This window comes from Mustelus asterias, chromosome 19 (assembly GCF_964213995.1).
Source record: "Mustelus asterias chromosome 19, sMusAst1.hap1.1, whole genome shotgun sequence".
Lineage (NCBI taxonomy): Eukaryota > Metazoa > Chordata > Chondrichthyes > Carcharhiniformes > Triakidae > Mustelus > Mustelus asterias.
In genome coordinates, this window is record NC_135819.1 from 18,206,103 (window position 1) to 18,225,824 (window position 19,722).

Sequence of the window (19,722 nt, forward strand, 5' to 3'; positions counted from 1 at the left end):
CCCTTGGGCATCATGGGATTGTCCACTGGGATCACTCAACATGCACCCACACACCTTCAACTCTTGCTTTGTATCAGAGTGTGCTCTAATCACCGGGCAATAGTCTCCACGGAGGCGGAATGGGGCTCTCTCAGCTCCCCGCTGGGTTCAGTCATGGGCCGGTCTTCAACGATGCGAGTGATTGACTGGGTCCGGGTTCCCCGCAGAGGCCCCGCTTGTCCAGTTTGACCCAGTGGGGAAATGGTTGGCGCAGTGCACAGTGTTGACGCGGCAGGTCAGAGCTGGGTGGGCGGGCTGCGGGACCCGTGATGAGGAAGGGGTTGGTTCCATTCCCCCTGCCACACGGCCTCTGCTGCTATTCCCTGGCACGGTGGCCTTAGCCAACACACTGGCATGGTGGGTGAAGGTCAGAGAATCCCTACAGTGCAGAAGGAGGCCATTCAGCCCATCAAGCCTGCACCGACTCTCCGACAGAGCATCTTACCCAGGCCCTATCCCTGTAACCCCACATATTTAGCCCACTAATCCCCCAACACTACACATCTTTGGACAGTAAGGGGCAATTTACCATGGCCAATCCACCTAACCCACAGATTGTGGACTGAGAGAGGAAACTGGAGCACCCGGAGGAAACCCACACAGACACGGGGAGAATGTGCAAACTCCACACAGATAATGACCCAAGCAGGGAATCGAACCCGGGTCCCTGGCGCTGTGAGGCAGCAGCGCTAACCACTGTGCCACCATGCCACCCAGGTCCTTGCGTGGTAGCAGGCTTGGCTTGATATAAATCTTCCCCAAGAGCTTTCTTGCAACAAGCTCCCACCTTATGTGAGGGGGGGGGGGTTGAGTCAGTCAGAGAGTACCCAAGATAATAAATCCTCGGGAGAATGTTCATGACACTTTCCGACTCGATACCAGCCCTGTTCACCCACCGAGAGACCCTGGGTGAGGAAGAAACCCAGGCAGAGACAGAGCTTGCGGCCGAGCAAATTGGATCTGTTTTCCCGAAGCTTGTTCTCTGTTTAATGGGTATTGCGACGCCCTGGGTTGGGGCGCACGAGCTGAGTGACCTGGGAAAGGTCAGATGCCGTGACCCCGAAGGTTGAGCCCACTCCGGGGTGGGTGTTGTTGCGTTTATGCAGCGTGGGGTCCAGTACATCGCAGTCACTCCTGCAGGTTGGGTGCCAAGTGGGGTGACTGTTTTTGGAACGAAACTCTGCAAGTTTAAAAGCTTGTTATTGACCTGTATCCCCGCCCCCCCCACCCCCCCTCCCCCCGCCCCCCCCCCCCCCCACCGCCCCCCCCCCCCCCCCCCCCCCCCACCCCCTCCCTCCGCCCCCCGCCCCCCAGTTCCAGCACCTGCCGGGACTCAGTGTGACGCCACCCTGTGGAAAACTGCCAGTTCATTTCTAAACTAGCGCACGCCACCAGGCATTTTCTGTCCAATTACGGCCAGACTTCAGCCCATCCTCCTTGTGCCGGGCCAATCCCACTCCTTCATCCTTTCCGTACTATCCCCGTCTTAGAAACATAGGAAATAGGGAGCAGATGGAGGCCATTTGGCCCTTCGAGCCTGCTCCGCCATTCATTATGATCATGGCTGATCATCCAACTCAATAACCTGATCCTGCTTTCCCACCCCATCTCCTTTGATCCCGTTCGTCCCAAGTGCTATATCTAGTTCCTTCTTGAATACATTCAATGTTTTGGCCTCAGCTACTTCCTGTGGGAGTGAATTCCACACATTCACCACTCTCTGGGTGAAGAAATGTCTCCTCATCTCCGTCTTAAATGGTCTACCCCGTATCCTCGGACTGTGACCCTGGTTCTGGACTCCCCCACCATCGGGAACATCCTTCCTGCATCTACCCTGCCTAACCCGGTCAGAATTTTATAGGTTTCTATAAGATTTCCCCCTCATTCTTCTGAATTCAGCTAAAACAATCCTCACCGACTCAATGTCTCCTCATCCATCAGTCTATCAGTACGCCATCCCACTGCTCCTTCCCATGCTAGCCCCATCCGCCATTCCAGACCCCCCCCCCCCACCCCATGAGGTGTCCCTCCCATTCCCTTCCCCTCTCCCTCTCCAGGAGGTCGGTGAACGGTGATCATCGATGACCAGGGTGGCGACACCCCCTCGCCCAATCAAATCACCCGCCACTCAGACAGAGAGAGATAAAGGCATCTTCATTGTGAGAAGGCGGGGTGTTCGCTGGAACTGGGACATGGAGCAGGGCCCAGTCCTTGGGACAGGAATATCAGATTAGATTTTAAGCTTCAACCCAAGGCCCCAAGCTCTTTCTGAACCTTCACCTCGATTGTCAGCTGGCCAGCTGAGAAAGGTGGGCAAATCATCAGCTCCAGATGGTTCATTTCCCCAGCGTCGCTGGGCCTGGGGCCTGGAAGGGCATCAAAGCATTGCACAGACGGACAATCCGAGTGCGGCGCTGTGTGTGGGTAACAGCGTCAGATCAGCCTGCAAACTGCTGGGTCACTGCATTCCGTGCTCTCATTGAGATGTGTTTCTGCGTCACACTCTGCGTCACACTCTGTCACTTCCTTTCACTCTCTCCCTGTGTCTCTCTCCTCCTCTCCCAGTCTCTCTCCCTCGCTTTCCCTCCCTCCCTTTCCTTCCCTCGCTTTCTGTCTCTGCCTCTCTGTCTCTCTCCCCCCTACTCTCTCTCCCTGTCTCCACCTCGCCCTCTGTCTCTGTCTCTCCCTCTCCCTCCCCTCCTCCAACTTATGAACCGTCTCAGAAGTTGAATTGGATTCTCTATGAGTCACCGCTAACGATAGTAGCTATTTGGGCAGGGGTGGAGAGGGTGGGGGGGATCAGTGAGTGTGGGGGGGATCAGTGAGGGTGGGGGGGAGTGTGGAGAGGGTGGGGGGGATCAGTGTGTGTGGGGGGGAGTGTGGAGAGGGTGGGGGGGAGTGTGGAGAGGGTGGGGGGATCAGTGAGTGCGGGGGGGAGGGGGGTGTGGAGAGGGTAGGGGGGTGATCAGTGAGTGTGGGGGGGAGGGGGCGGTGTGGAGAGGATGGGGGGATCAGTGAGTGTGGGGGGAGAATGGGGGTGGGGGGTAATTGGCAGTTTTGAACATGAATATTGAGTAGCAGAGAATGCCTGGGTTACTTCCAGACCAGGGTACGGCCAACTTCACCGACACGGGAGGGTTGGGGGGGGAGGGGGGCGGGTGGGCTGGGAGCCAGAGCCCAGTGGATTCCAGGGCTGCTTGTTCCTGAATAACTCCGACCCCGTTATCCCAGGGGATCTGGGGATTCCGAAGCAGTGTTACAGGGGCGGCCTCGTACGATTCCGTCCGTTAATTCCGCGTGCAATCGATATACGTTTTTTAATATTTTTGTATGAATTTATATGGTTAGTCACAGTGGAAGCTGTATAAAATAATGGCCGTTCCACAGAGCGGCGCCTCGGTTTTAGCCAGCCTGCAGGAAGGCAATTCAGTGACCTTCCAGTATTAACAGACACGAGAGTCGATCAACGCTCTGAGATGCAGGTATCACCAGGAAAATATTTGCAATTCACGCACACGATATGAACGGGCTTGAGAACGATCTTGTACAAAGTGACTCGCTCTTGAAAAGGAACCTTATTTAAGTCTCACGTTTATTTTGTCAATCTAGTTTTCGAAAGCTCCGAGTGTATAATTTGTGGTTATACCTGAGCTCTTCGAGTCACCTTGCTCTGCTTGAGGTTGGAGACATATTTATACAGTATTACTCACAGGGTTGCTATGTGACCAAAGTACAGCACAGACACAGAGCCACAGGTTGAGGGGTTGGTTTTTTCTCCCCTGAGAAATATTTGAACCAGAATCGACACCTTGCTCTCTAATAAACTTTAAACACTTTGTTCCAATAACGTGATTGTCCCCTGTTTTGTGTCTGTTAATGTTTCATTAATACCGCGACTACAGACTTCCTCAGGAGACGAAGGAAATTTGGCATGTCAGCTACTACTCTCACCAACTTTTACAGATGCACCATAGAAAGCATTCTTTCTGGTTGTATCACAGCTTGGTATGGCTCCTGCTCTGCCCAAGACCACAAGAAACTACAAAAGGTTGTGAATGTAGCCCAATCCATCACACAAACCAGCCTCCCATCCATTGACTCTGTCTACACTTCCCGCTGCCTCGGGAAAGCAGCCAGCATAATTAAGGACCCCACGCACCCCGGACATTCTCTCTTCCACCTTCTTCCTTCGGGAAAAAGATACAAAAGTCTGAGGACCCGTACCAACCGACTCAAGAACAGCTTCTTCCCTGCTGCCATCAGACTTTTGAATGGACCTACCTCGCATTAAGTTGATCTTTCTCTACACCCTAGCTATGACTGTAACACTACATTCTGCGCTCCTTTCCTTCTCTCTGAATGGTATGCTTTGTATCGCGCGCAAGAAACAATACTTTTAACTATACTAATACATGTGACAATAATAAATCAAATCAAAACCATACCATCTTCACCCAGAAAGAGAGAGGGTCTAATCATCTCTCCCATCACAGTCACTGGTATTATCACAGAATCCCTACAGTGCAGAAGGAGGCCATTCAGCCCATCGAGTCTCTATCGACCACAATCCCACCCAGACCCGATCCGTATAACCCCATGCATTTACCCTGACACTAAGGGACAATTTAACATGGCCAATCCACCAAGCCCACACATCTTTGGACTGTGGGAGGAAACCGGAGCACCCGGAGGAAACCCACGCAGACACGGGGAGGACGTGCAGACTCCACACAGACAGTGACCTAGGCTGCGAATGGAACCCATATCCCTGGCGCTGAGAGGCAGCGGTGCTAACCACTGTGCCACCCCGATTGCCATCACTGCATTTCCACCACCTTCTCCCCCCACCCCACCCCTACTAGCAACATCCTGGGGGTTACCATTGATCAGAAACTGGACTGGACCCAGCCACATAAACACAGCGGCTACAAGAGCAGGTCAGAGGCTGGGAATACTGCGGCGAGTAACTCACCTCCTGACTCCCCAAAGCCTATCCACCATCTACAAGGCACAAGTCAGGAGTGTGATGGAATACTCTCCACTTGCCTGGATGGGTGCAGCTCCAACAACACTCAAGAAATTCAACACCATCCAGGACAAAGCAGCCCCGCTTGATTGGCACCACATCTACAAACATTCACTCCCTCCACCACCGACGCTCAGTAGCAGCAGTGTGTACTATCTACAAGATGCACTGCAGCAACTCACCAAAGATCCTTAGACAGCACCTTCCAAACCCACAACCACTACCATCTAGAAAGACAAGGACAGCAGATACATGGGAACACCACCACCTGCAAGTTCCCCTCCTGACTTGGAAATATATTGGTTGTTCCTTCACTGTCGCTGGGTCAAAATCCTGTAGCTCCCTCCCTAACAGCACTGTTGGTGCAGGGCCAGGGAGATACATCATGGACCTTGGGACTTCTCCAAGCTCCAGCCCATCTCTCCCCCCACTTAACCCTCCCCCTCAATAACGTATATTTTTCCCCTTTCCAGGTTTAACAATCCTACAGGCCCCAGTAAACAGATAAAACCCATCGCTGGCATCACATCATCAACATTTCCTGATATGTGCAGAATTGGTCATTAATATTAATGATATACATTATTAATTTGTGTACTCCCTAAAGTTAATCCCACTTTTAAAAAAGTTTATTGATCAGTGTCACAAGTAGGCTTACTTTAACACTGCAATGAAGTTACTGTGAAAATACCCTAGTCGCCACACTCCGGTGCGTGTTTGGGTTCACTGAGGGAGAATTTAGCACGGCCAATGCATCTAACCAGCATGTCTTTCAGACTGTGGGAGGAAGCCGGAGCACCCGGAGGAAACCCATGCAGACATGGGGAGAACGTGCAGACTCTGCACAGACAGTGACCCAAACCGGGAATCGAACCTGGGTCCCTGGCGCTGTGAGGCAGCAATGCTAACCACTGTGCCAGCGTACTGCTCCTGTAAGGTTACATTCTGCACCCTCTCCTTTTCCCCTACATACTCTATGAATGGGGCGGCATGGTGGCACAGTGGTTAGCACTGCCGCTTCACAGCGCCAGGGACCCGGGTTCGATTCCCGGCTTAGGCCACTGTCTGGAGTTTGCACATTCTCCCCGTGTCTGCGTGGGTTTCCTCTGGGTGCTCCGGTCTGAAAGACGTGCTGGTTAGGGTGCATTGACCTGAACAGGCACCAGACTGTGGCCACTAGGGGAATTTCACAGTAACTTCATTGCAGTGTTAATGTAAGCCTACTGTGACTAATAAATAAATACATTTTTTGTTTTAGGGGTATTTTATGTCTGTATAGCGCGCAAGAAACAATACTTTTCACTATATCCCAATACATGTGACAATAATAAATCAAATCAAATTGGATAGTCAGAAGCTTTTTCCCAGGGTGGAAGAGTCAATTACTAGGGGGCCCAGGTTTAAGATGCGAGGGGCAAGGTTTAAAGGAGATGTACGAGGCAAGTTTTCTACACAGAGGATGGTGGGTGCCTGGATCTCGTTGCCGGGGGAGGTAGTGGAAGCGGATACGATAGTGACTTTTAAAGGGCGTCTTGACAAATACATGAATAGGATGGGAATAGAGGGATATGGTCCCCGGAAGCATAGGGGGTTTTAGTTCAGTCGGGCAGCATGGTCGGTGCAGGCTTGGAGGGCCGAAGGGCCTGTTCCTGTTCTGTAATTTTCTTTGTTCTTTGTTCAAATGAAGACCGGGAGATTAAAGGGCCAGCGTTTAGTGTTGTGTTCTGTCAGTATCTGCATTTCCTTCTTGTCTGGGTCCGTGTCTGAGACACGGCCCGGGGATCGCTATAGTTTCACCTGAATTAAAAGGGATAATTGGACACATATGGGGAAGCGATTAGAACGGACGAACTAATCCACGCAGACAAGTATAAACCCCTAAAACCAAAAATATAAATGTGTAACTCTGCATGGATGATAGTCCGACCACAATGGTGACTGGGTAGAATCCACAGGCAGGTCTGGGGGGGACCATCAGGAACAATGGGAGAAACCTGGTTACAGATTGGCACAATACAACTAACAAAGGTGGATGGGCCATGCTAAATTCTTCCTCAGTTACTCTTCCACAGTAACTTCATTACAGGGTTAATGGAAGCCTGCTGGGGACACTAATTAATTAATAAATAAACAAATTATCGATGAAGTAAATTTTTGCACGACCAACAAAAGGCCTACCCCCATAAACCATCCGAATAAACGGGAATGTACCAACACCAACTTCCTCCGCCAACTAGTGCCCCTACACCAATCCGATACATACTACCCGGATCCACATCACAACACCCTGCCCACCACAACATAAAACACCCACAAAGGATAAAAAGTCACCCCATCCCACCAGCTCTGAGAGCCCCCTCACCCCCACCCACCCGAACAGGCACACACGGGAGACAAAAGTGCCAAGACAGGAGAGGGCAACAAACCACCCTTCAACCAGCAACCTACCCACCAACATTCCTGTCAGGAAACCCCCAGGACTTCTTTTCACCACCGCCTGACCTCTTGCCCACACCCCCCCCAGTAGCCCACCTACTACCCATCAATAGCCCACCCACTAACAAAACCTTCCCCCCCCCAACCCCTCCCCGAAAAAACAGAATCTGACTCAGCAACAGACACAAAACCTCCCCAGCGAGGAAACCCCCCAAAAAACCAACTCTCCAACACACACAGCACTTGGACATCCACCCCAGCCCCCGGAAACACGTAAACCCCCAACCTAGCAGCCCCCTCCTCCCAACACACACACCACCTCAACAACCACCTCCCACCCCCAACCACCCAAAATACGACAGAATAATATATAATTTTTAAAGCCCAGGGGGCAAGAAGACAACAAGCCACAAGATAAGGGCAAGGCATCACAGGGGGCAACAAGAGTTGGACATGAGCCAAAAGTAAAGTGGCAGAGCACGAAGAAAAGGAGACATTTCCTCTCTCCGTCCAACCCCAAGAATCTCCCCAACACTGGGCACAAGTCAGGAATCTGCTCCTTATTCTGCATCATTGCAGTTCTGTACGCAGCCACTGGGAGGCGCGTTTGTGCCACCCAACTCGCCTCTTGTGGGGCTGCGGCCACTGCTCACCGTCTCCCTCTGCTGGCTTCCCCGAGACCAGCAACTGAGTGCAGACACAAACATTCAGCGCCAGTCTGTTCACCTTCCTTAGAACAATCTGTTGACCTTCCTGTTAACGTCGCAGTTACTCGGAGAGAGGGAATGATTGGAGGGGGCGAGCACTTTCATTCATTCCCCTCCATGTTTGAGGAAGAGCAATTTTCCCTCCAGAGCAGTGATCCTCCCAGAATGACAGGATTCACTCTGGGATGGGGAGCGGGAAGTGTCTAAACTGGGAATATTGCAGATGCACTGTGTTGTGGACAGCATGGTAGCATAGTGGTTAGTACTGCTGCCTCACAGCGCGAGGCGTCCAGGTTCGATTCCCGGCTCGGGTCACTGTCTGTGTGGAGTTTGCACATTCTCCCCGTGTCTGCGTGGGTTTCCTCCGGGTGCTCCGGTTTCCTCCCACAGTCTGAAAGACGTGCTGGTTAGGGTGCATTGGCCACGCTAAATTCTCCCTCAGTGTACCCGAACAGGCGCCGGAGTATGGTGACTGGGGGATTTTCACAGTAACTTCATTGCAGTGTTAATGTAAGCCTATTGTGACACTAATAAATAAACTTTAAAACAAGAGCCACTGTGGTCTCCTGTTATGTGGCATCTGCATTATATTTATATTCAATAGACAATCATATTCAAGATTCACACCTTATCATTGACCCTGCATGTGTTTAATATTGTACAGGCGTGTGCAGGTGTGTACAGATCTGTTCCAGTGTGTGTTCATGTATACAGAAATGTGCCACTGTGTGCAGAACCATTCTGGAGTCTCCTGGTCTGTGTAGCAGCTACAGGTGCTGCTGTGTGCAGGTGTGTTCTGGTGTATACAGATGCATGTAGTTTTGTTCAGGGTTATGCTGGTTGTGCAGATGTGTGCTGGTGTGTACATGTGTATTTGGTATATACAGCTGTGTGCAGGTATATTTCTATGTGCAGGCTGATATATCCAGGCATGTGCTGGTGTGTACAAGTGTGTGCTGGTATGTACACATTTGTACAAGTGTGTGCTGGTATGTACAGGTATGTACACATGTGTGCTGGCATGTACAGGCATGTACATGTGTGCGCCAGAATGTACAGGCAAATACAAGTGTGTGCCGGTATGTACAGGCATACAAGTGTGTGCTGATACGTACAGGTTTGTACAAGTGTGTGCTGATATTTACAGGCATGTACAAGTATGTGAGCTGGTATGTACAGGTGTGTATAAGTGTGTGCTGTTATGTATAGGTGTGTACAAGTGTGTGCTGGCATGTACAGTGTGTACAAATGTGTGCTGGCATGTACAGGTGTGTACAAGTGTGTGCTGGCATGTACAGATGTGTACAAGTGTGTGCTGGCATGTACAGGCATGTACAGGTATATTTTAGTGTGTATATCTGTCCTCTTTAGAGATGAGAAGGCTAAGAGGAGATTTGCCAGAGGTATGAAAATCAGGAAGGGATCTGAAAGAGCAGATAGGGAGAGAATGTTCCCAGCTGTGGAAAGATTGAGAGGGAGAGGGCAGGGACATAGCGTGATTTTCCCAAGAAGCAATGGCCAGGTGAGGTAAAAGGTTTTCACAGAGTGAGTGGTTAGGGTGTGGGATGAACCGCCTGGTGGAAGGCAGGGGGAGTGGCACTAGTAGTATTTCTCACTCGGAGAGCCAGGGCAGACACGATAGGCTGAATGGCCTCTTGCTGCAGTGTAACAATTCAATGATTCACCTCCCCATTGACTAACAGTCCTTCACTCCATACCTTCCCTCTCTCACTGACCATCGCATTAACATCTACCCACAGTTCTCTGCGTCCCTCTCCCAATTGGCCAATACCAAAAGCACATTCAAACGATCAGGTGGATCTGAACAAAACAGCAGTAATCACCCCAGGGGCCAGTCCTCCATCTGCCTCTGCCTATCCCAGCATTCCCTGCACACTGCGGCTGCTGGGGTGCCCACTGGGAAAGACCACACAGGAACTTGGAGGACGGCCTTGAGTAACTCTGGCCCTAGAAGACCCTTCAGACTGTGCCAATTGGCACCAGCAGTCTGGGGCTGGCCCATAACCAAGGGTGCTGGCAGAGTGGCGGCAAGGGGGGGAGGGTGGGGGGATGAATTTTGTCACCCTCAGGGAGGGCAATAGGTCCCTGCTTCACATACCTTGGAGTTTCTGATCTAAAGTAAAGTTTAAAGTTTATTCATTAGTGTCACAATTAGGCTAACATTAACACTGCAATGAAGTTACTGTGAAAATCCACTAGTCGCCACACTCCAGTGCCTGTTCGGGTAACACTGAGGGAGAATTTAGCACGGCCAATGCACCCTAACCAGCACGTCTTTCAGACTGCATCATAGAATCCTAGAATCCTGACAGTGCAGAAGGAGGCCATTCAGCCCATCGAGTCTGCACCAACCACAATCCCATCCAGAACCTATCCCTCTAACTCCATGCATTTACCCTAGCTAGTTCCCCTGACACTGAGGGAGAATTTAGCACGGTCAATGCACCTAACCCGCACGTCTTCTGGACTGTGGAGGAAACCGGAGCACCCGGAGGAAACCCACGCAGAGACGGGGAGAACGTGCAGACTCCACACAGACAGCGACCCAAGTGGGGATCGAACTCGGGTCCCTGGCGCTGTGAGGCAGCAGTGCTAACCACTGTGCCACCCCATGATCTGGCCCCTAACTCACGGGCTCCAAATCACAGAGACACATACACACGCACTTGTTAGGGACGGATCAGGGACTCCGAGCTATTTTATAAAGTTAGCCTAGACCCCAACTTCATTTGATTCTGGCCCTGGGTGAGCCTAAGGGATTTCACTCCAGGTATGATTCTATTCACCCACTAGGAAGCTTTTACTAAAACAAACTTTATTTAAAAACACAGTTAGAATTTAACAAAAAGTATTAGCATTAATTTTAGTAACCACACTGCTAAAATGCGGCACGAACTTCATGTAAAATCCACTCGGCTCCAGGAATCTCAGTATTTTCCTTCTCATAGACAGGATTGGGAACTCCCCAATAACCTTTGTTTTCACATCCCGTGGGGCCGCCTGTCCCTCTCCAATTGAATGGCCCAGCAACGTGACTCTTGAGCTTTCGAAAATTCACACTTATCCAAGTTTAGCGCCAAGCCCGCCTCCTGACATTTATCGGACAATTCCACTCGGAACTCCTCTCACCTCTGACTAAAAATCAGCATATCGTCGATGTACACCGCACAAGGTGTACAGGGCGGCACGGTGGCACAGTGGGTTAGCACTGCTGCTTCACAGCTCCAGGGACCTGGGTTTGATTCCCGGCTTGGGTCACTGTCTGTGTGGAGTTTGCACATTCTCTGCGTGGGTTTCCTCCGGGTGCTCCGGTTTCCTCTCACAGTCCAAAGATGTGCGGGTTAGGTTGATTGGCCATGCTAAAATTGCCCCTTAGTGTCCTGAGATGCGTAGGTTAGAGGGATTAGTGGGTAAATCTGTAGGGATATGGGGGGTAGGGCCTGGGTGGGATTGTGGTAGGTGCAGACTCGATGGGCCGAATGGCCTCCTTCTGTACTGTAGGGTTTCTATGATTTCTATGAAAAAAAAGCCTGAGAGGGCATGGGATCCAAGGGGCTGTTGCCTTGTGGATCCAGAACTGGCTTGCCTGCAGAAGGCAGAGAGTGGCTGTGGAGGGGTCTTTCTCTGCATGGAGGTCAGTGACCAATGGAGTGCCCCAGGGATCTGTTCTGGGACCCTTGCTGTTTGTCATTTTCATAAATGACCTGGATGAGGAAGTGGAGGGATGGGTTGGTAAGTTTGCTGACGACACCAAGGTAGGTGGTGTTGTGGATAGTTTGGAGGGATGTCAGAAGTTGCAGCGAGACATAGATAGAATGCAAGACTGGGCGGAGAAGTGGCAGATGGACTTCAACCCGGATAAGTGTGTGGTGATCCATTTTGGCAGATCCAATGGGATGAAGCAGCAGTATAATATGAAGGGTACCATTCTTAGCAGTGTAGAGGATCAGAAGGACCTTGGGGTCCGGGTCCATAGGACTCTTAAATCGGCCTCGCAGGTGGAGGATGCGGTCAAGAAGGCATACGGCGTACTGGCCTTCATTAATCGAGGGATTGAGTTTAGGAGTCGGGAGATAATGCTGCAGCTTTATAGGACCCTGGTTAGACCCCACTTGGAGTACTGCGCGCAGTTCTGGTCACCTCATTACAGGAAAGATGTTGAAGCCATTGAAAGGGTGCAGAGGAGATTTACAAGGATGTTGCCTGGATTGGGGGGCATGCCTTATGAGGATAGGTTGAGGGAGCTTGGTCTCTTCTCCCTGGAGAGACGAAGGATGAGAGGTGACCTGATAGAGGTTTACAAGATGTTGAGAGGTCTGGATAGGGTAGACTCTCAGAGGCTATTTCCAAGGGCTGAAATGGTTGCTACGAGAGGACACAGGTTTAAGGTGCGGGGGGGGTAGGTACAGAGGAGATGTCAGGGGTAAGTTTTTCACTCAGAGGGTGGTGGGTGAGTGGAATCGGCTGACGTCGGTGGTGGTGGAGGCAAACTCGTTGGGTCTTTTAAGAGACTTCTGGATGAGTACATGGGATTTAATGGGATTGAGGGCTATAGATAGGCCTAGAGGTGGGGATGTGATCGGCGCAACTTGTGGGCCGAAGGGCCTGTTTGTGCTGTGGCTTTCTATGTTCTATGTTCTATGAAATGGCCTTAATCTTCGAAACATGGCTGGGGCATTCTTCAATCCAAGAAGCATGGCTTTAAACCGGTACGGACCATTTGGTGTCACCAGAGCCAAGATTTCCTTTCCGGCCAGTATCCTTTTAGTAAGTCAAGTTTAGAAATAAAAGTTGCTTGTCCCACCTTCTCAATGCAGTCTCCCAGTTGGGGAATAGGATATGAATCTGACATTTCTATAGTTCACACACCATCGTTGGGTGCTTAGACTATGGGTGAGCCCCACTCACTGCAACTCTCCTCAATTATATCATTTTTAAACATGCCTTCAATCCCTTTTTGAACCTGTGCCAATTTTAGAGGGTTGAGCCTATAAAAGGATGTTGCTTAATTGGAATAGCATTTCCAACATCTACATCATGCATAACTAGTTCAGTGCTTCCCAGCTTATTCCCACATAGCTCTCCGTGTGATTGGAATAAATAACTCTTTCAGGCCATTTTGATTTTCCTCCGGAAGCTAACTCAATAATTTATTCCAATTTCTGATAACTTCCTCGTTATCCAATTTAATGTGAGGGATTTCAAATTCAGAAGCATCCGGATTTGGTTCTTGATTCTGAGTTGTAACAACTAAGACGTCCTCCTTCTGCTTTCCTTCCCTATCAAAATATGGTTTGAGCATATTTACATGACACACTCTGTGAGTTTTCTTTCTATCTGACGTATTTATCAAATAATTCACCTCACTCAATTTCCTTTCTATTTGATAAGGCTCACTAAACTATGATTCTATGATTCTAAACCTTGCCTTTAAAGGTTGACTTACCACTGGTAGTAATACTTCATCCCCAAAACTATGAATTTTTGATTTCTTATCTGTTTCATCACACACTGTGCCACTTCTAAATGTTCTCTAGCCAATTCACCTGCTCTATTAAGTGTCTTACTAAAATTTGACACATGGTCCAGTAATGTAGTCTCAGAATGACTCACCAATATCTCAATCATTTTCAGTGGTCCCCTTACCTCTCGACCAATAATTAATTCAAATGGACTGAATTTGGTTGATTCATTAGGTGCATCGCTAATTGTAAAGAGTATAAATTGAATTCCTTTATCCCAATCCTGTGGAAAATCTTGACAATAAGCCCTCAACATTGTCTTTAAGGTTTGATTCCATCTCTCTAACACTCCCTGCGATTCTGGATGGGACGCAGTTCATAGAAATCATAGAAACCCTACAGTGCAGAAGGAGGCCATTCGGCCCATCGAGTCTGCACCGACCACAATCCCACCCAGGCCCTACCCTCACATATTTACCTGCTAATCCCTCTAACCTACGCATCTCAGGACTCTAAGGGGCAATTTTTAACCTGGCCAATCAACCTAACCCGCACATCTTTGGACTGTGGGAGGAAACCGGAGCACCCGGAGGAAACCCACGCAGACACGAGGAGAATGTGCAAACTCCACACAGACAGTGACCCGAGCTGGGAATCGAACCCGGGACCCTGGAGCTGTGAAGCAGCAGTGCTAACCACTGTGCTACCGTGCCACCCTGATTCACGATTTAAATTGTTTTATTCCTAAACTATCCATAACCTTCTTGAATAACTTTGAGATAAAGTTTGATCCTTGATCTGATTGTATTTCTGTGGGTAGTCCATATCTAGTAATAATTGAAGCAACTCCTCTACAATCCTTTTCGCTGTAATATTGCGTCATGGAATGGCCTCTGGAAACCTTGTAGATACATCCATTATAGTCAATAGATATTGATTCCCACTTTTTGTTTAAGGGAGGGGTCCTACGCAATCAATTAAGACCCTTGCAAATGGTTCCTCAAATGTTGGACTGCCACCTCGCCTTGGCAGTACCAAGGTACCCCCTGGCAGTGCCAGGGGGCCAGGCTGGCACTGCCAGGCTGGCAATGTCCAGGGAGTGCACCTCCCCTTACCCTGACACTCCCCTTTAGTGGGGTGCTTTTGTAAGTCCTGCTGGAGTGAAACACCCCTGGCGGGGGGCGGGGTGGCGAGGGGGGCGAGGTGGCGAGGGGGGCGAGGTGGTCGAGAGGCTAGCAGGCCTGGAGACTTCAGTCCCGGGCCCCCTAATGAGATTTAACCGTGCGTGTAAATAATTTATTCGGCGTGGAGCTGATGACGCCGGAAATCTGGCAGCCAGAGACACCCAGAGGCCGTGGCACCCAGTAGGAAGCCTGCTACATGGGCTCCACTTATGTCTCCCAGCCCACTGCACTGCCCGCCCCCCCCCCCGCCCCCCATTATCTATACTGTTTGATTTCTCCTCTTGTCTTCACCTGTGATTTTGTAACCTTGTTACGACACAATCAGGAAAAGAAATCCCAGGATATACTTCCTGTAAACACACCAGTTGTTTGATTTTCCACTGGCTTTTCAACCACAGTAGGCATCACTCCCACCCGCGATCCAGCTATATCGTTAGCCAAGGTAAACTGTATTCCTGGACAAGATAATTTCTGTATTACTCCTACTACCACTTCACCACTCTTCACTGGACTCTCCAACCTCACCTTCTATAATGGAACACTCTCCTCAAAGTTAAAGTTTATCTATTTGTCACAAGTCGGCTTACATTAACACTGCAACGAAGTTACTGTGAAAATCACTGGCTCTATCTCCCCAACTACATTTGAATCAACAATACCCACTTGGCCTGTGGCCCTTTCATTTGTTTGGCTACTTTCTCAAATGAAATGAAAAAGGCCTCTACATCCTCCTCATTAAACCTTGGCAATGCTTGGACATATTCAAACAGATCCCCACCAGGCCTCTGACTATGACACTTGCTCTTCCTCATCATTACCCCCAGGCTTTACCTTTACCTCAACCATTTTAAGTTGATGTTCAATTCTCAGCGCCAGTTTCTGAAGTTCAAGTTCTCAAACTCTTTTTTCTTTTCCCTCTGCCTGGCCTATTCTTTCTTTTTCCCTTTACCTGTGATTCAAGCAGTTTCAATTCTTTTGCTCATTGTTCCTCTGTCTCTCTTGCTTTTGCCTTTGCCAAGGCTATTCTTCCCTTCTCTTTATCCTCTGCTCTGAATCACAATTGAAACTCTCTCATTTCCTTTTTCACGTACAAGCTATTTCAATTTTTTTTGCCCATTGTTGTACTCTGGTTTGTTTCTGCTTCTAATTCAAGCTGTTTCATTTGTCATTCAATTCTAGCCATTTCCACTGATTCTGATGGTACGGTGGCACAGTGGTTAGCACTGCTGCCTCACAGCACCAGGGTCCCAGGTTTGATTCCTGGCTTGGGTCACTGTCTGTGTGGAGTTTGCACGTTCTCCCAGTGTCTTACTTGTGACTAATAAATAAACTTTTTACTTTTACTGTGTGTTTCTGGCAATTGTAAAGGTTGTCGTTGCAATTATCTCCATCTTGAAAGTAAAGTTAAAATAAAGTTTGTTGATTAGTCACAAGTAAGGCTTACTTTAACACTGCAAGTTTATTGAATAGTCACACATCAACAGTGTTACATTAACACTGCAATGAAGTTACTGTGAAATTCCCCTCGTCGCCAGACTCCAGCGCCCATTCGGGTCAATGCACCCTAACCAGCACGTCTTTTGGACTGTGGGAGGAAACCGGAGCACCCGGAGGAAACCCACGCAGACACGGGGAGAACGTGCAAACTCCTGCCGCTTCAGGTACAGTTTGTGTGCCGATTCCAAAAGCGTTGTTCCAACCACCTTTTGTAAACTACCCGCTCCCAGGAAACTTTTCTGCCACTGTATAAGAGCCATATTTCACAAGGTGCTCCCTATTTAAACCAATTGCAATGCCTGAAAGGACAACACAACTATACTTGCCGTTCACTGTGTTTGAGCCCAGTAATCCTAAATCATGCAAGGAATTATAGATTTTAATCCTGCGAAGAGCCCCCAATTTGTTAGGGACCTGACCTGAAACTCCAAGGTATATTATACAGTTAGCCTAGACCCCAACTTTGGCATTTCATTTTGGCATCAGGGTGAGCATAAGGGATTTCACTCCAGGTATGATTCAAGTGACCCACTGGGGAGCTTTAATCAAACAACGTTTATTTAAGAACACAGTTAGAATATAACAAAAAGAATTAGCGTAACTTTTACCAATTAAAATACTTAAACATGACAAATAATAATTCTTAACAGCTAGCTATCACTGTTGTTCCAATTTAAAGCAATATCCGCATAGACATATACTCTCCTTCAGAATTAGTTAGCACAAAAACAAGAATGTCCACATGGTGCTAGATTTCCAGCCTTTTAATACCTCTGGACAGGGATTCAGATTGCGTTTTCCCAAAAATGTTATATATCCTCAAAGAACAGAACTTCAGAGGAATAATCCTAGTCTCTGGCATCTCCCAGTCTCCAGATTTGAGTGAGGTGGAAAGAGAGGCATCGATCTCTCTCAACTCCAAGCAGCATGTAAAACATCAACTAAGCTCAAATTCTCTGTGCAAGCCTAGCTCCACCCTGTCAAATGACTCTCCCTGTCAATTAAGCTAATCAAATCCTACTCTGTAAAGTCTCAGGGGAAATCTCAAAAATAACAAGCCTGCATTAGTCCAGATTAGAACAAACATTGTAGCAATTAATATCAATTATGTTGCTGCAGTAACAATACAGATGCCTGTATAAGACAAAATGGCACTGATAATAACTAAAACAGATCCTGCACAAGAAACATGACTAAAATACATTTCTTAAAGGTTCAGTATTGTCACACTATAGATCCAAATCAGAGATCCACACATGATCTAAATCATAAGGATCCACATACAATATGGATCCATATGTATCCATATTGAGATCCCCATAAAATATAGATCAAAATTGCAGCAATCCCCCCATACCCTGTTGATCCTGTGAAGACCCAGGTCAGAAACTCCAGGGTGTTTTATGAATTTAGCCTAGACCCCAAATTTTTAGCTTTGAATTTAGCACAGGTGAGCATAAGGTGTTTCACTCCAGGTATGATACAAGTGACCCGTCAGGGAGCTTTTCTCAAACAAAGTTTAGTTAAGAACACAGTTAGAATATAATAAAAAGATTTAGCATAACTTTGACCAATTACAAGAATCAACCATGATATGGTATAAACCCTAACAGCTAGCTATCTATGATGTTCCAAGTGAAACAAAACCCACAGACACACATCCCTTTCCAGACTTGGCACAAAAAGCAAGTATGCTCACGTGATGCTGGATCTTCAACTTATTAACACCTGCTGTGAATTAGTCCTTTGAATCTTGGACCAAATGTCCGAGGTTTCCCAGTCTTGGAACTTTCCAAGAAACCTCTGGAGAGAGAGAGAGAGAGAGAGAGAGAGATTGCCTGCCTCCAGCAGCTTCTAACAGCAACTACAGCGGAAAAAACACCTTGTTCCAGGCAGTACCTGACCTGCTCCACTCAGCAATTCCAAAAGGATCAAAAACCCCCAGGACACTGCATTAGTCCAGATTAAAAGTAAACAAGGTGTCCATTATATTGTTTTAGTAACAATTAGAGGACACCAGTTACAGACAAAATGTTGTCTAAATAAAATAAAATGCTAGGAGCTGTTTGAAACAAGATTAAAAATATATTCTTTAAGGCACAGTATCATCACAATCCAAATCGCAGAGATCCACATACACTATAGGTCCAAATTTACATCTATAATATCGCAACCCCAAAGTTCTAAAGCCCTATAGATCCAAACGCCTAATATCTTATGTCCTATACATCCACACCCTTTTGATTTAAGCCCTATAGATCCACACCTTTTTGATCCAAGCCCTATAGGTCCAAGCCCTTTTGATCCAAACCCTTTAGATCCACACCCTTCTGATCCAAGCCCTATAGATCCAAACTCTTTTGATCTAAGCCTTATAGACCCAAACATGAAAATTTAACTCCACGAACTGGGGGTGGCACGGTGGCACAGTGGTTAGCACTGCTGCCTCACAGTGCCAGGGTTCAATTCCGGCCTGGGGTGACTGTCTTTGTGGAGTTTGCACATTCTCCTCGTGTCTGCATGGGTTTCCTCCGGGTGCTCTGGTTTCCTCCCACAGTCCAAAGATGTGCAGGTTAGGTTGATTGGCCGTGCTAAATTGCCCCTTAGTATCAGGGAAAATATGCAGGGTTACAGGCCTCGGTGGGATTGTAGTTGGTGCGGACTCGATGGGCCGAATGGCCTCCTTCTACACTGTAGGGATTCTATGATTCTATCCAGATATTGCAGAGACAGAATGCAATTATCAACATTTCAAAAAGCCAAACTTACAAAGTTCCCAAACTCCAAATGTTAACATCTCAAATCCCAAAGATCCAAACTCCCAGTGGTGAAAATCCCAATGCCTCGGAACCTAGAATTCCAAACTCCTCAGGTCAAAATCCTATCGATTCAGAGATCAGACCCTAAAAACACAAATCCAAAAGCTGTGACTGCAATGGAAGCAATGATAAAAATTCCAAAGACTCCCATACCCTTAACCTGCATATCAGACCACCCAGACACAGTAGCACAGTGGTTAGCATTGCTGCCTCACAGCACCAGGGACCCGGGTTCGATTCCCGGCTTGGGTCACTGTCTGTGTGGAGTTTGCACATTCTCCTCGTGTCTGCGTGGGTTTCTTCCGGGTGCTCCGGTTTCCTCCCACAGTCCAAAGATGTGCCGCTTAGGTGGATTGGCCATGCTAAATTGCCCCTTAGTGTCCAAAGATCTGTAGGTTGGGTGGATTGGCCATGCTAAATTGCCCCTTAGTGTCCAAAGATCTGTAGGTTGGGTGGATTGGCCATGTTAAATTGCCCCTTAGTGTCCAAAGATCTGTAGGTTGGGTGGATTGACCACGCTAAATTGCCCCT

The 19,722-nt window shown here is 48.4% G+C and overlaps 1 protein-coding gene across 1 annotated transcript in view; it reads right to left on the bottom strand.

Moving 5' to 3' along the window:
* LOC144507650 (ultra-long-chain fatty acid omega-hydroxylase-like) overlaps positions 1 to 15,687 on the bottom strand; it is a 24,294-nt gene extending 8,607 nt beyond the window's left edge. Inside the window, exon 1 of the mRNA XM_078234807.1 lies at positions 15,535 to 15,687. Within this exon, the coding sequence (XP_078090933.1) occupies positions 15,535 to 15,687 (153 nt within the window). The remainder of the gene's footprint in view (positions 1 to 15,534) is intronic.
* Between the last annotated feature and the right edge of the window lie 4,035 nt (positions 15,688 to 19,722).